General features: G+C 44.5%; 1 protein-coding gene across 1 annotated transcript in view; it reads left to right on the top strand.

Moving 5' to 3' along the window:
- The first annotated feature begins 14,749 nt into the window (after positions 1 to 14,749).
- Positions 14,750 to 15,407, top strand: part of UBE2R2 (ubiquitin conjugating enzyme E2 R2) — a 95,474-nt gene continuing 94,816 nt past the window's right edge. Inside the window, exon 1 of the mRNA NM_001206110.3 lies at positions 14,750 to 15,402. Coding sequence (NP_001193039.1) covers positions 15,226 to 15,402 — 177 coding nt within the window. The 5' untranslated portion in view covers positions 14,750 to 15,225. The remainder of the gene's footprint in view (positions 15,403 to 15,407) is intronic.

Below are 15,407 nucleotides of genomic sequence, written 5' to 3' on the forward strand. Positions count from 1 at the left end.
GGCCTTCTGGGGAGGGTTTGTTTACGTAAGTGATTCCTCTTGTGGCTTTATCAATGAACCAATCTCGTCAGTTCTACTTACAAAATATGTCTTGAGTTTATTCATTTTGTGTGTGTGTGTATGTGTGTTAAGTCACTTCAGTCTTGTCCCATTCTTTGCGACCGTACTGACTGTAGCCTGCCAGACTCCTGTGTTACTGGGATTCTCTGGGCAAGAATACTGGAGTGGGTTGCCATGCCCACCTCCAGGGGATCTTCCTGTCTCAGGGATCAAACCTGCCTCTCTTAGGTCTCCTGCCCGTTGGTAGCCTGGTTCTTGACCACTAGCACCACCCGGGAAGCCCCAGGACTATCTCTTCAGTTCAGTTCAGTTCAGTCGCTCAGTCGTGTCCGACTCTGCGACCATGGATTGGAGCACGCAAGGGTTCCCTGTCCTTTATGTGGTCATAATTCAATTATAAAATTCAAGAAATGTAACTTGCATTCAATCATTCAATACTATCATATAAAGTCCATATTCAAATTTTGCCAGTTATCTCAATAATACCCTTTACATAGTAGCGTTTTATTTCCTGGTTCAAGATCAGGCATCTGTTTAGGCATCTTTCTTTTCCCTCTCAGTCTGAATTAATCTGGAACATATTCTCTCCCTTTTTTGTTTTTCGTTGTGTGTGTGTATGTGTTGATTTTTGGTTTTGCCACGCTGTGCAGCATGTGGGATCTTAGTTCTCTGATCAGGGATGGTACCCTTGCCCTGTGCATTGGAAGTGCAGAATCTTAACTGCTGGACTGCCAGGGAAGTCCATTTTCCCCCCCTAATATCAGTTTTGAAGAATATAGCATAGTTTCATTCGATAGATTTTTCTTTAAATCTTTTTTTATTGAAGTATGCAATGGTAAAGACTCTGCCTGCCAAGGCAAAAGACATAAGAGATCTGGGTTCAATCCCTGTGTCAGGAAGATCTCCTGGAGTAGGAAAAGACAACCCCCTTCAGTATTCTTGCCTGGAAAATTCCATGGACAGAGGTGCCTGGCGGGCTACAATCCATGTGGTCGCAGAGTCAGACACCACTGAGCACCCATGCACAGCACATGTATGGAAAAACTCACATATCTCAAGGATACACCTTGGATAGTCACAAACTAAACATACATATGTACTCACAGGAAAAAAAAAAAAAAGCAGGGACTTCCCTCGTGGTCCAGTGGTTAAGAATCTGCTTGCCAATTCAGGGGACACAGGTTCAGTTCCTGGTCCAGGAAGATCCCACACGCCACGGAGCCACTAAGCATGTGCACCCTAACTACTGAGCTCGAACTCTGGAACTCGCGAGCCACAACTATATGAAGCCCACATGTCCTAGAGCCAGTACTCCACAACCAAAGAAGCCACCAAAATGAGAAGTCCACGCACCACAATGAAGAATAGACCCTACTCACTGCAACAAGAGAAAGCCCAGAAGCAGTAATGAAGACCCAGTGAGGCCAAAAATAAACACAAAAATAAGTTTTAATTTAAAAAAACATTTTCTGCACCTTTCCAATCTCCCCTCATGCTTCCTTTTAGTCACTGCCCCGGAAAAATAACCACTGTCCTGACTTCTAATAGCATAGGTTAACTTATGCAATGCTTTTAAAGGAATTTTCACAAAAATGGCCTTGTCCTTCTTCAATATATTTTCACATGCTTGCCAGAATGAGTATTCTGCAACTGAAACCCTATCATGTCGCTCCTTTTAAAAACTCATCAGTGGCTGGCTACCTTGCACTTAGAATGAAATACAGACTTCTACAAGGCCATGATCAATATATTCCCTCGCTGCTGCTGCTGCTAAGTCGTTTCAGTTGTGTCCGACTCTGTGCGACCCCATAGATGGCAGCCTGCCAGGCTCCGCCATCCCTGGGATTCTCCAGGCAAGAACACCGGAGTGGGTTGCCATTTCCTTCTCCAGTGCATGAAAGTGAAAGGTGAAAGTGAAGTCGCTCAGTCGTGTCCGACTCTTAGCAACCCCATGGACTGCAGCCTACCAGGCTTCTCCGTCCATGGGATTCTCCAAGCAAGAGTACTGGAGTGGGGTGCCATTGCCTTCTCCGCCTCACTTGCTAGCCCATCTTTTTTCTCAATATTCTACCCCTTCATCACTGAGCTCCAGCAATATCCACCTTCTTTCAATTCCTTGGTTGTATCAAGTTCTCTCTTATCTCAGAGACTTGAGCCAAGCTGTTTGCTCTGCCTGGAATGCCTCTCTGAAAAATTTCCCCTTTCATCCCCCAGCTTTAAGTGTAAATAACATGTCTATAGTTAGGCCTTCACTGATCACCCAACCTGAAATATGTTTTCCCTTATCTCTTCACCCCATTGATTCCCTTTTTTAGCACTTTAAAAAATGATTTTTTGTTGTTTATCAATTGTCTATCTCTCCATCCTTGACTGTAAGTCTGTGAAAACAAGGATCAGGTGTACATGTCCAATACCCAGTACACTGTACATCCTCAGTAAGTGTTTACTGACTGTATGATATGACCACTGTCAACCTTCCAAGCTTGTCTGTCATCATTGTCTCCTTCAAACATTAAGGCCCAGCTATACTAACATACTTGGGAGTTTCCCTACTCTATCTTGCTTTCTTGTCCTGGGCTTTTGAGCTTACCACCTTCTTTGCTACCAATGTTTTGATATTTTTTTTCACAGCCTTATTGAGATAAAATTGACATATAACTGTTTAAGTTGTACAATGTGATGACATGTTGCACACATATTGCAAAATGGTTACCTCAGTAAGATTAGTTAACACATTTAACATATCCTCACCTCACCTAATTACCATTGGTTGTTTTGATGAGAACATTTAAGATCTACTCTTATAGCTATTTTCAAATATTCAGTTCAGTTCAGTTGTTCAGTCATGTCCAACTCTTTGCAACCCCATGGACTGCAGCACACCAGGCCTTCCTGTCCATCACCAACTCTCAAGGTTTACTCAAATTCATGTCCATTGAGTCAGTGATGCCATCCAACCATCTCATCCTCTGTTGTCCCCTTCTCCTGCCACCCTCAATCTTTCCCAGCATCAGGGTCTTTTCAAATGAGTTAGTTCTTTGCATCAGGTGGCCAAAGTATTGGAGTTTCAGCCTCAGCATCAGTCCTTCCAATGAATATTCAGGACTGATTTCCTTTAGGATGGACTGGTTGGATCTCCTTGCTGTCCAAGGGTCTTCTCTAACACCACAGTTCAAAAGCATCAGTGCTTCGGTGCTGTGCTTTCTTTATAGTCCAACTCTCATATCCATACATGACTACTAGAAAAACCACAGCTTTGACTAGATGGACCTTTGTTGGCAAAGTAATATCTCTGCTTTTTAATATGCTGTCTACAATACAATATTTTAAACTATAGTCATCATGCTGTACACTAGATCCCTAGAACTTATTCCTCTATAACTGGAAGCTGGTACCCTTTAACCAATATCTCATTTCCCCTACCCACCAGGGCCTGGCAAACACCAATCTACTTTCTGTTTCTGAGTCTGACTTTTCTGGATTCTGCATATCAGTGAGATACTACAGTGTTTGTTTCTTTTTGACCAGGCCACGCAGCTTACAGGATCTCAGTTCCCTGATAAGAGATTGAACCCAGGCCATGGCAGTGAAAGTTTGGATCCTAACCGCTAAGCCATCAGGGACTCCCAGACACTACAGTATTTGTCTTTCTCTGATTTATTTCACTCAGCATAATTCCCTCAGTGTTCATCCATGTTGTCCCAAATGGCAAAATTTCCTTCTTTATAGTTGAAGAGTATTTTGATTGTTAAGTAAGGTTTCCTGGAGGATATGGGACTGGTGCTGAGTCCAGAAGTATGATTTGAGTTTGAACTGATCAAGGGAGGATATGCCATCCTGGCAGTCTGAGGAAGACCAAAAGGGCCAGAGATTAGTCAACTTTTCATTCCACAACATCAAGGCCTGTGCTATGTCAAGGATAAAAATAAATAAGACATAATGATCACAAGCCAGAAATCTGGAATAATGCTCTTGCCTTTACATTTCACAGGCTGATGATCCCTGTATTAATTTAAACATAACCTCAGAGAGGTTTCTTCTGACCCTGTCTCCATTTAAAATTGCATCCACCCCGGTGGTTTCAGTCTTGGATGTCCACTTTAATCACCTTCATTAGTACTCACCAAAACTTGCAATAATCTTATTTGTCTACTAATTACTTGCTTTTGTCAGTTTCTGTCTCAACCATTAGAATATAAACTCCTTGAGGGCAGAACCCAGTCATTTCTGTCTCATTCACTACTGTATCCTTGGCATTAAGCACAGGGCCTGCCATATAGCAGGTATTCAATAAATATTTGTTGAATGAGTGAATGACTTTTTAAAAATATAAATACAAATTTTATTATTTCCTCAATGTGGGAAGTATCTAAATCACAGAATTGAGGAAAATCAAATTTGTTTTACAAATCTTTGTCAAAGATCAACCAAAGTCATGTTCATAAAATGAGCAATTTTAAATTAGAAGCCAATGTATAATGTTTGTCTTTCAGAGAAGCCCTGGATATATAATAATTTTTAGCTACCTTTTCTTTTATTAACAGTGTTTTGGCAAAATAATTTTATCTTTTTTAATGCTATTTTTAAAGAAATGACAGAGGTAAGAAAATATCCTATACTCTTGAAAATATTGTTAGCATGGTCTTGTTTAGTTGCTAAGTCATATCTGACTCTTTTGCAACCCCATGGCCTATATCCCACCAGGCTCCCCTGTCCATGAGATTTCCCACGCAAGAATACTGGAGTGGATTGCCATTTCCTCCTCTATGAATGTCTCTTTCTTAGGAGCACCTTAGAGGCTGAGAGAAAGACATAAACAAACAGCTGCAGTAGAGCATATATGTACAGATTGTTGTGGGCACATTAGACTAGGAACAGCACGGTGGTTACAAGCAGTCACACCAAAGTGGGATGGTCAAGGTTCAACTTCAGGTTCTACCAGTCACTCACTGGGTAATCTTTAAAACTGTTCACCTCACATTAGGACTTGAACCCATGTACCAGGGCTCAAACATGGCCAGACCCCACAGTCTTCCTACTGATATCACACACCTGATTTCAGGACTTAATGAAGCTCATCGCAGAAAGAATTATGAGTGAAAAAGTGATAGGTAAGAAGTGGATTTACTTAGAGAGAGAAACACACTCTACAGACAGAGGGTAGACCATTTCAAAATGTGAGACTGGCCTCAAAATATGATGTGGTTAGCTTTTATAATCTGGGTAATTTCATAGGCTAATGAACAGGAGGATTATCCCAACTATTTTAGGGAAGGGGCAAAGATTTCCAGGAATTGGTCAACCATACACTTTTTGGTCTTTAATGGTCAGCCTAAGTTTCATGGCACCCATGGGAGTGTCATTTAGCTTGCAGATATGTTACAATGAGTATATACTGAGGCTCAACGTCTAGTGGAACTTGACTCATCCACTATGTTGGGCCCATTTGGTTCTAGTCAGTTTATATCATGTCCTTGGGCTACATCATTCTTTTAAAGTTTGTGCCTTGCCCACCTCTCTCCTGTTTCACCTTGAGTAATTTTCTTAACATCCCTAAGCCTTGGATATTTCTCTGTGCATTAGTTGCTCCCTCAGTCAGATCTGACTCACCGTGACCCCACAGATGGTAGCCTGCCAGGCTCCTCTGTCCATGGGATTCTCCAGGCAATAATACTGGAATGGGTTGCCATTCCCTTCTCCAGAGGATCTTCCCAACCCAGGAACTGAACCCAGGTCTCCCGCATTGCAGGAAGATTCTTTACTGTCTGAGCCACCAGGGAAACCCTAGATATTTCTAGTAATGATCATGTCATGGATTCTTGTCAGAATTAAGTGAGATTAACCAATACAGAATGAAGCAGGGCAAAGACTAATAGAGTTTTGACAAGAAAATGCACTGGTCATAACAAACACCCTCTTCCAACAACACAAGAGAAGACTCTATACATGGACATCACCGGATGGTCAACACCAAAATCAGATTGATTATATTCTTTGCAGCCAAAGATGGAGAAGCTCTATACAGTCAGCAAAAACAAGACCAGGAGCTGACTGTGGCTCAGACCATGAACTCCTTATTGCCAAATTCAGACTTAAATTGAAGAAAGTAGGGAAAACCACTAGACCATTCAGGTATGACCTAAATCAAATCCCTTATGATTATACAGTGGAAGTGAGAAATAGATTTAAGGGCCTAGATCTGATAGATAGAGTGCCTGATGAACTATGGAATGAGGTTCGTGACGTTGTACAGGAGACAGGGATCAAGACCATTCCCATAGAAAAGAAATGTAAAAAAGCAAAATGGCTGTCTGGGGAGGCCTTACAAATAGCTGTGAAAAGAAGAGAAGTGAAAAGCAAAGGAGAAAAGGAAAGATATAAACATCTGAATGCAGAGTTCCAAAGAATAGCAAGAAGAGATAAGAAAGCCTCCTTCAGCGATCAATGCAAAGAAATAGAGGAAAACAACAGAATGGGAAAGACTAGGGATCTCTTCAAGAAAATCAGAGATACCAAAGGAACATTTCATGCAAAGATGAGCTCGATAAAGGACAGAAATGGTATGGACCTAACAGAAGCAGAAGATATTAAGAAGAGATGGCAAGAATACACAGAAGAACTGTACAAAAAAGATCTTCACGACCCAGATAATCACGATGGTGTGATCACTGACCTAGAGCCAGACATCCTGGAATGTGAAGTCAAGTGGGCCTTAGAAAGCATCACTATGAACAAAGCTAGTGGAGGTGATGGAATTCCAGTTGAGCTATTCCAAATCCTGAAAGATGATGCTGTGAAAGTGCTGCACTCGATATGCCAGCAAATTTGGAAAACTCAGCAGTGGCCACAAGACTGGAAAAGGTCAGTTTTCATTCCAATCCCAAAGAAAGGCAATGCCAAAGAATGCTCAAACTACTGCACAATTGCACTCATCTCACACGCTAGTAAAGTAATGCTCAAAATTCTCCAAGCCAGGCTTCAGCAATATGTGAACCGTGAATTTACTGATGTTCAAGCTGGTTTTAGAAAAGACAGAGGAACCAGAGATCAAATTGCCAACATCCGCTGGATCACAGAAAAAAGCAAGAGAGTTCCAGAAAAACATCTATTTCTGCTTTATTGACTATGCCAAAGCCTTTGACTGTGTCGATCACAATAAACTGCGGAAAATTCTTCAATAGATGGGAATACCAGACCACCTGACCTGCCTCTTGAGAAATTTGTATGCAGGTCAGGAAGCAACAGTTAGAACTGGACATGGAACAACAGACTGGTTCCAAATAGGAAAAGGAGTTCATCAAGGCTGTATATTGTCACCCTGTTTATTTAACTTATATGCAGAGTACATCATGAGAAATGCTGGACTGGAAGAAACATAAATTGGAATCAAGATTGCCGGGAGAAATATCAATAACCTCAGATATGCAGATGACACCACCCTTATGGCAGAAAGTGAAGAGGAACTCAAAAGCCTCTTGATGAAAGTGAAAGTGGAGAGTGAAAAAGTTGGCTTAAAGCTCAACATTCAGAAAACGAAGATCAAGGCATCTGGTCCCACCACTTCCTGGGAAATAGATGGGGAAACAGTGGAAACAGTGTCAGACTTTATTTTTCTGGGCTCCAAAATCACTGCAGATGGTGACTGCAGCCATGAAATTAAAAGACGCTTACTCCTTGGAAGGAAAGTTATGACCAACCTAGATAGCATATTCAAAAGCAGAGACATTACTTTGCCAACAAAGGTTCGTCTAGTCAAGGCTATGGTTTTTCCTGTGGTCATGTATGGATGTGAGAGTTGGACTGTGAAGAAGGCTGAGCGCCGAAGAATTGATGCTTTTGAACTGTGGTGTTGGAGAAGACTCTTGAGAGTCCCTTGTACTGCAAGGAGATCCAACCAGTCCATTCTGAAGGAGATCAGCCCCGGGATTTCTTTGGAAGGAATGATGCTAAAGCTGAAACTCCAGTACTTTGGCCACCTCATGCGAAGAGTTGACTCATTGGAAAAGACTCTGATGCTGGGAGGGATTGGGGGCAGGAGGAGAAGGGGACAACAGAGGATGAAATGGCTGGATGGCATCACTGACTTGATGGACGTGAGTCTGAGTGAACTCCGGGAATTGGTGATGGACAGGGAGGCCTGGCATGCTGCAATTCATGGGGTCACAAAGAGTCAGACATGACTGAGGGACTGATCTGATCTGACCACATGTGGAGAGCCTGTCATATACTGATGCACAGCAAATCTTAGCTGTTGTTTTTAAAGGAAGATTGTGCCTCCTTAGAAGCACCATTTAAGACTTACATGTATTAACATATGCAAAATGAAACAAAATAGTGGCCTCTTTAAAAAAGTCATTCTAGGGAGTTCCTTGGTGGCCTAATGATTAAGATTCTGCGCTTTCACTGAATGGTCCAGGTTCAATCCCTGACCAAGGAAACAATTTCCCCAAAGCCATGCAGTTCAGTTCAGTCACTCAGTCATGTCTGACTTGGCAACCCCATGAACTGCAGCAGGCCAGGCTTCCCTGTCCATCACCACCAACTCCCAGAGCTTACTCAAACTCATGTGTCTATGGCATCACCTAGTACTCTCTAGCCAGGGCTCCTCTAAAGAATCTATTACCTTTCTTACAAAGAGAAAAGATGTGGAAATAAATGAGAGGGAGGGTCTTTGCTTTAGAAAAGTTAATTCTGACTTTACAGAAAAACTTTTTTTTTTTTGCCGCACTGCATGGCACTGCAGCCATGAAAGTCAGTGATGCTGACTTTGAGTCAGTGATGCTATCCAACCATCTCATCCTCTGTCATCCCCTTCTCCTCCCACCTTCAATCTTTCCTACCATCATGGTCTTTTCCAATGAGTCAGGTCTTTGCATCAGGTGGCCAAAGTATTGGAGCAGCACCAGCTTCAGCATCAGTCCTTCTAATGAATATTCAGGACTGATCTCCTTTAGAATGGACTGGTTGGATCTCCTTGCAGTCCAAGGGACTCTCAAGAGTCTTCTCCAACACCACAGTTCAAAAGCATCAATTCTTCGGCACTCAGCATCTTTATAGTCCAACGCTCACATCCATACATGACTACTGGAAAAACCACAGCCTTGACTAGATGGACCTTTGTTGGCAAAGTAATGTCTCTGATTTTAAATATTCTACCTAGGTTGGTCATAGCTTTTCTTCCAAGGAGCAAGCATCTTTTAATTTCATGGCTGCAGTGCCATGCAGTGTGGCAAAAAAAGAAGTTATTCTGTAAAGTCATAATTAACTTTTCTAAAGCAAAGACCCTCCCTCTCATTTATTTCCACATCTTTTCTCTTTGTAAGAAAGGTAATAGATTTTTTTAGAGGAGCCCTGGCTAAAGAGTTCTATGCTATGCTATGCTAAGTCACTTCAGTCGTGTCGGACTCTGTGACCCTACTAGGTGATGCCATAGACACTAGGGATAAACATCCTGTTTTCTTTGCCACCAGAGGGCACCAGTCAGTCAAGTCAATCTCTACCTGTCATGAAACTAAGAAAGCTCTAGGAAGCTGTTTCTGCCATTCATTATTTGTGCTGTAAAGTAGCCAAACATTATAGTAGCTTGAATACGGTTATGTATAGCTGACAAAAGAAGAGAATTTAAAGACAAAGGAGAAAAGGAAAGATATACCCATCTGAATGCAGAGTTCCAAAGAATAGCAAGGAGAGATAAGAAAGCCTTCCTCAGTGATCAATGCAAAGAAATAGAGGAAAACAATAGAATGGGAAAGACTAGAGATCTCTTCAAGAAAATTAGAACATTTTATGCAAAGGGAACATTATGAAAAAAGGGAACATTTCATGCAAAGATGGGCACAATAAAGGACAGAAATGCTATAAACCTAACAGAAACAGAAGATATTAAGAGGTGGGAAGAATGCACAGAAGAACTATACAAAAGAAGATCTTCATGACCCAGATAACCATGATGGTGTGATCATTCATGTAGAGCCAGACATCCTGGAATATGAAGTCAAGTGGGCCTTAGGAAGCATCACTGTGAAGAAAGCTAGTGGAGGTGATGGAATTCCAGTTGAGCTATTTCAAATCCTAAAAGATGATGCTGTTAAAGTGCTGCCCTTAATATTCTAGCAAACTTGGAAAACTCAGCAGTGGCCACAGTACTGGAAAAAGTCAGTTTTCATTCCAATCCCAAAGAAAGGCAATGACAAAGAATGTCCAAACTACCACACAATTGCACTCATCTCATACACTAGCAAAATAATGCTCAAAATTCTCCAAGCTAGGCTTCAACAGTATGTGAATCATGAACTTCCAGATGTTCAAGCTGGATTTGGAAAAGGCAGAGGAACCAGAGATCAAATTGCCAACATCCGCTGGATCATCGAAAAAGCAAGAGAAACATCTGCTTTTTGACTAGGCCAAAGCCTTTGACCGTGTGGATCACAACAAACTGTGGAAAATTCTTCAAGAGGTGGGAATACCAGACTACCTTACCTGCCTCCTGAGAAATCTGTATGCAGGTCAAGAAGCAACAGTTAGAACCGGACAAGGCACAGCAGACTGGTTCCAAATCGGGAAAGGAGTACATCAAGGCTGTGTACTGTCACCCTGCTTATTTGACTTCTATGCAGAGTACATCATGTGAAATGCTGGGCTGGATGAAGCACAAGGTGGAATCAAGGTTGCCGGGAGAAATATCAATAACCTCAGATACGCAGATGACACCACTCTTATGGCAGAAAGCAAAGAAAAACTAAAGAACCTCTTGATGAAAGTGAAAGAGGAGCATGAAAAAGCTGGCTTAAAACTCAACATTCAGAAAACTAAGATCATGGCATCTGGTCCCATCACTTCATGGTAAATAGATGGGTAAACAATGGGAACAGTGACACACTTTATTTTCTTGGGCTCCAAAATCACTGCAGATGCTGACTGAAGTCATGAAATTAAAAGATGCTTGCTCCTTGGAAGAAAAACGATGGCAAACCTGAATAGCATATTAAAAAGCAGAGACATTACTTTGCCAACAAAGGTCCGTCTAGTCAAAGCCATGGTTTTTCTAGTAGTCATGTATGGATGTGAGAGTTCGACAATACAGAAGGCTGAGTGCCAAAAAAATTGATATTTTTGAACTGTGGTGTTGAAAAGACTCTTGAGAGTCACTTGGACTGCAAGGACATCAAAACAGTCAATCCTAAAGGAAATCAGTACTTAAATTTGGGAAGGACTGATACTGAAGCTGAAACTCCAATACTTTGGCCACCTGATGAGAACTCACTCATTGGAAAAGACCATGATGCTGGGAAAGATTGAGGGTGGGAAGAGAAGGGGATGACAGAGGATGAGATGGTTGGATGGCATCACTGACTCGATGAACATGAGTTTGAGCAAGCTCCGGGAGTTAGCAAGAGACAGAGAAGCCTGGCATGCTGCAGTCCATGGGGTTGCAAAGAGTCAGACACAACTGAGGGACTGAACTGATATGGATATGAGCAAGACCTGCTGTCCTTACAGAACAGGGCAGCTACTACATGTCTGAGAGACCCTATTAGACTGCAGAGGTGGAGGGTGAGGCTTAATTTGTGATTCATTGTTGTTATTGTTGTTGTTACTGATTATATTCCTGCCTTTGGCTGTGGGCCCTTGAGAACAACTACTTAGTATCTATTTTGTGTCAGAGAATGTCCTAGTTGCTGAGGATCCAGAGATGAATAAGACACAGTTGCAACCTACTAATAAACGATGTCTCACCTTCTAAGATAAAAAGGCATGATAGAAGTCCTGTGGAATTTGACTTCCTCTGACCTGAGGATGGAGTCTTTAGACAGCTCATTAAGACACTAGGCTGTGAGCTTCCTTGATAGGTATATGTTTATTAGTCACCCATCTTAGGGTCATGGCATTGTGAATACTTAGTATGAGTTTGTGAGTTGATTTGAGTCCAGGGAGCGGCATTTGGTCTGGGTGCCAGGTGTATGTTCCAGTGACGTAAGACTAGGGATCTGCCATCTTTTGGGTAAGGGTGGGGCTATGATGAGTTTATGTGGGTAAAATGCTTTGAAGATGAACTTTCTGCCTGTTTGTCTACTCATAGCCTTGCTATTAAAAGTGTCAACATCACCACCTGTTTCTAGGTCAGCAATCTTCTTGTCCTTAAACTGAGTAGTGGGGAGGAGGAGAAGTCAGAATCAGTCATACTCCATCCTTTGGGAAGGAGGGGCTACACTGACTAAGATGCGCTCTAATGCCAGTGAAGTTTGGTCTCAAGACCAAGAGAATAGAGTTGGGAGCTAAGGAATGATTATTTAAAATATTGAGGCTTTGTGTCTGAGAAAAAAAATAACACCAACAACAAAATGAAGGGGCTCTTTCCTTGTGGATAGTGCATAGTAACTTCCTTCTTAAGAGGACAGAAACGAGGTAAAAAGAGTAACTTTACAGTGGAGAAACCTGACACACTAGATCAGCCAGGTGACTGAGGTCAATATCAGCATATCAACACAGCATTGTTGATATTATGTGCTCTTGATATACATCATTTTCATCACATCAATGAAAATATTTTTCTCCTGGGATCTCTTCCCCTGTGGGCATGCTCAGTTGCTCAGTCATGTCAGACTCTTTGCCACCCCACAGACTGTAGCCAGCCAGGCTCCTTTGTCTATGGAATTTTCCAGGCAAGAATACTGGGGTAGGCTGCCCTTTCCTCCTCCAGGGGATATTCCTGACCTGGGGATTGAACCAGCATCTCCTGCATTCGGAGGCAGATTAGGATTCTTTACCACTGAGCCACCTGGGAAGCCCCAGGATCTCTCCCCAAACTCCAGTTTAATCATGAGAAAAACATCACAAATTCTAGCTGAGGGATATTCTAAAGTATACTTGACCAGTACTGTTCAAAACTTCCGAAGTCATCAAAAACAAGGAAAGTCTGAGAAACTTTCATAGTTAAGAGGAGCCTTAATGAAAACTAAATATAGTATCTAGGATGGGATCCTGGAACAGAATAGGGACATTAGGTAAAATCTAAGGAAATGTGAGTAACCAAGATTTTAGTTAATAATATATCAACATTGGTTCATTAATTGTAATAAATGTACTACACTAATGTAAGATGTTAATAAGGGGAAATTGGATGCCAGGTATATGGAAACTATCTGTACTATTTTCTCTGGTGTTTTTTTTTTTTTTTACGTCTATTAAAAAATGGAGGGGGTGGTATCCAGAATATAACTATGCCTTGAAAAAAATTTTTTTTCTTATTTTAAAGTTCCTATTTATGGAGCATTTACCATATGCAGGTCATTGTGCTAAACTCTGTACATGGATGATTTCATTTAATTTTTATAATTGTTTATATATTAGGCATAATTAACCTCTTTTACAGACGCTGATGAAAAAGGAAGAGGTAATATAATATAAATGGTGGAGCCAGGATTGGAACCAGGGATGTTTCTGATCCCAGAATTCTAAGTGTGTGGAACTCATTTTCATAGGACAGGCCTTCCACAGAGAAACGGGGCCTAAATTATGGGGATTGCAGACCATTTCCACATCTCACTCCACTCATGATTTTAAAAGAACCCCAGTTCTAAGATCTGCAGGGGGTCAAAGTTCAACCAAGTACCTCATTTTACAAATGGGTAAATGGAGGATAGCCACAGCATTTGTCCCAAATCACACAGAAAAGGGCCAAGAACCCAGGTTCAGTCTGTATGATTATTTCTCTTTTTATTTCCCACAACTTCCTCTTTGTAGTTAAGAAGGGAAGTAGAAACTGACCTATCTGCTTTCCCATTTCTCGGATGGGAAACTGCACTTCAACCCCCTAAGTTGGTAACACGCTGCTCTCCAAGGACACAATCGCATGAGGACTGGACCTGCAGAAATGTCAGGACGCTTGTTCCCACCGACAAAACCCGCATTGTCAGCACATCCTTGTCAAGCACCTACTGAGTGCTGGGAGGACAGACCGTGTGTCATGGAGGGGTGGGGAGGGGACGTTAGGCCTGCAGAGGATCAGGGCTCTTAGGAGGACAACTGCGGGAGGCCTGAGGATACAAGTAGGGGGAGGAGGGCGATGACAGCTCTAGGACAGAGGTCCCTTCCCGGGCGCGCCTTTGGAAACGTAGCGTCAAGCCGCACAACCGTCATTTTGGGGACAAGGGCATCCCCAGGGGCCACCCTCAAACCCCGGCCCCCACCGTCACCCCCCACTGCCGCTTGGCCCTTTAAGGGCGGGGGACGCGCGCCGGCGTCACAAAGCGCCGCCACCTGGCGGGGCGGCGGAGAGGAGGCGGGGAAGTGGGAGGAGGAGGAGGGGAAGGAGGGAGAGGAGGGCGGGGGGGGGGGAGGAGGGAGGAGGGCAGGGGGGGAGGAGGGCGAGAAGGGCGGGGGGGAGGAGGGCGAGAAGGGCGGGGGGAAGGGCGGGAGGAGGGCGAGGAGGGCGGGGGGAGGGAGAGGAGGGATAGGCGGGCGGGGCGCGCGCACGCGCGTCGCGTCGGGCCGCTTGCCGCCTAGAGCCGCTCTCCGCCAAGAGCCGCCCTCCCTCCCGACGCGCGCCCCTCCTCCCTCCCTTCTTCTTCTCAGCTTCGTCGCTCCCGCGGCGCGAGGCGCTCTCGCTCTTCTCCTCCTCCTCCTCCGCCGTCACCCCTCCCCCCGCGCAGCCGCCGCCGCCGCCGCCGCAGCCGCGAGACCCCCGCGTGTCGCGCTTCCCCCGCCCTTCGGCCCCGCGCGCCCTTCGGCCCCGGCGGCCCCCGAGGAGAACAAGAGAGCGAGCGAGCGCGGCGCTCCCGGGCCATCACGGCCCGGTCTCTTCACCGTCGCCGGCCTTTCGCCGCCTTCCTCCGCTTCCACCTCTTCTCCCCCCCCCGCGCCAACCAAGTTGAGGCCCCCTCCGGGGGGGGGAGGCCCGAGACCCGGAGCGAATTTCTTTAACTCTCTCCACCCCTCCCCCCACCCCGGCCCGAGTGTGAGGAGAAGGGCCCGGTCCGGCCCGCGTCGTGTGTGAGGAGGAACCGGGCCGGCCCACGGGCCGTGTGGGGCCTGGTCCGGGCCGCCGGGTGTGTGAAGACAGGGGCCCGGAGCGGCCCGGCAGAGGGCGAGCGGAGGGGAGGGGCCTGGTCCGGCCCGGCTGGTGCGTGAGGACTGGGGCCCCGGCCCGGCGCCGCCGCCGCCGCGATGGCCCAGCAGCAGATGACCAGTTCGCAGAAGGCCCTGATGCTCGAGCTGAAATCCCTGCAGGAGGAACCGGTGGAGGGCTTCCGGATCACCCTGGTGGATGAATCCGACCTCTACAACTGGGAGGTTGCCATCTTCGGACCCCCTAACACGCTCTACGAAGGCGGCTACTTCAAGGTACC

This window comes from Bos taurus, chromosome 8, assembly GCF_002263795.3.
Source record: "Bos taurus isolate L1 Dominette 01449 registration number 42190680 breed Hereford chromosome 8, ARS-UCD2.0, whole genome shotgun sequence".
Lineage (NCBI taxonomy): Eukaryota > Metazoa > Chordata > Mammalia > Artiodactyla > Bovidae > Bos > Bos taurus.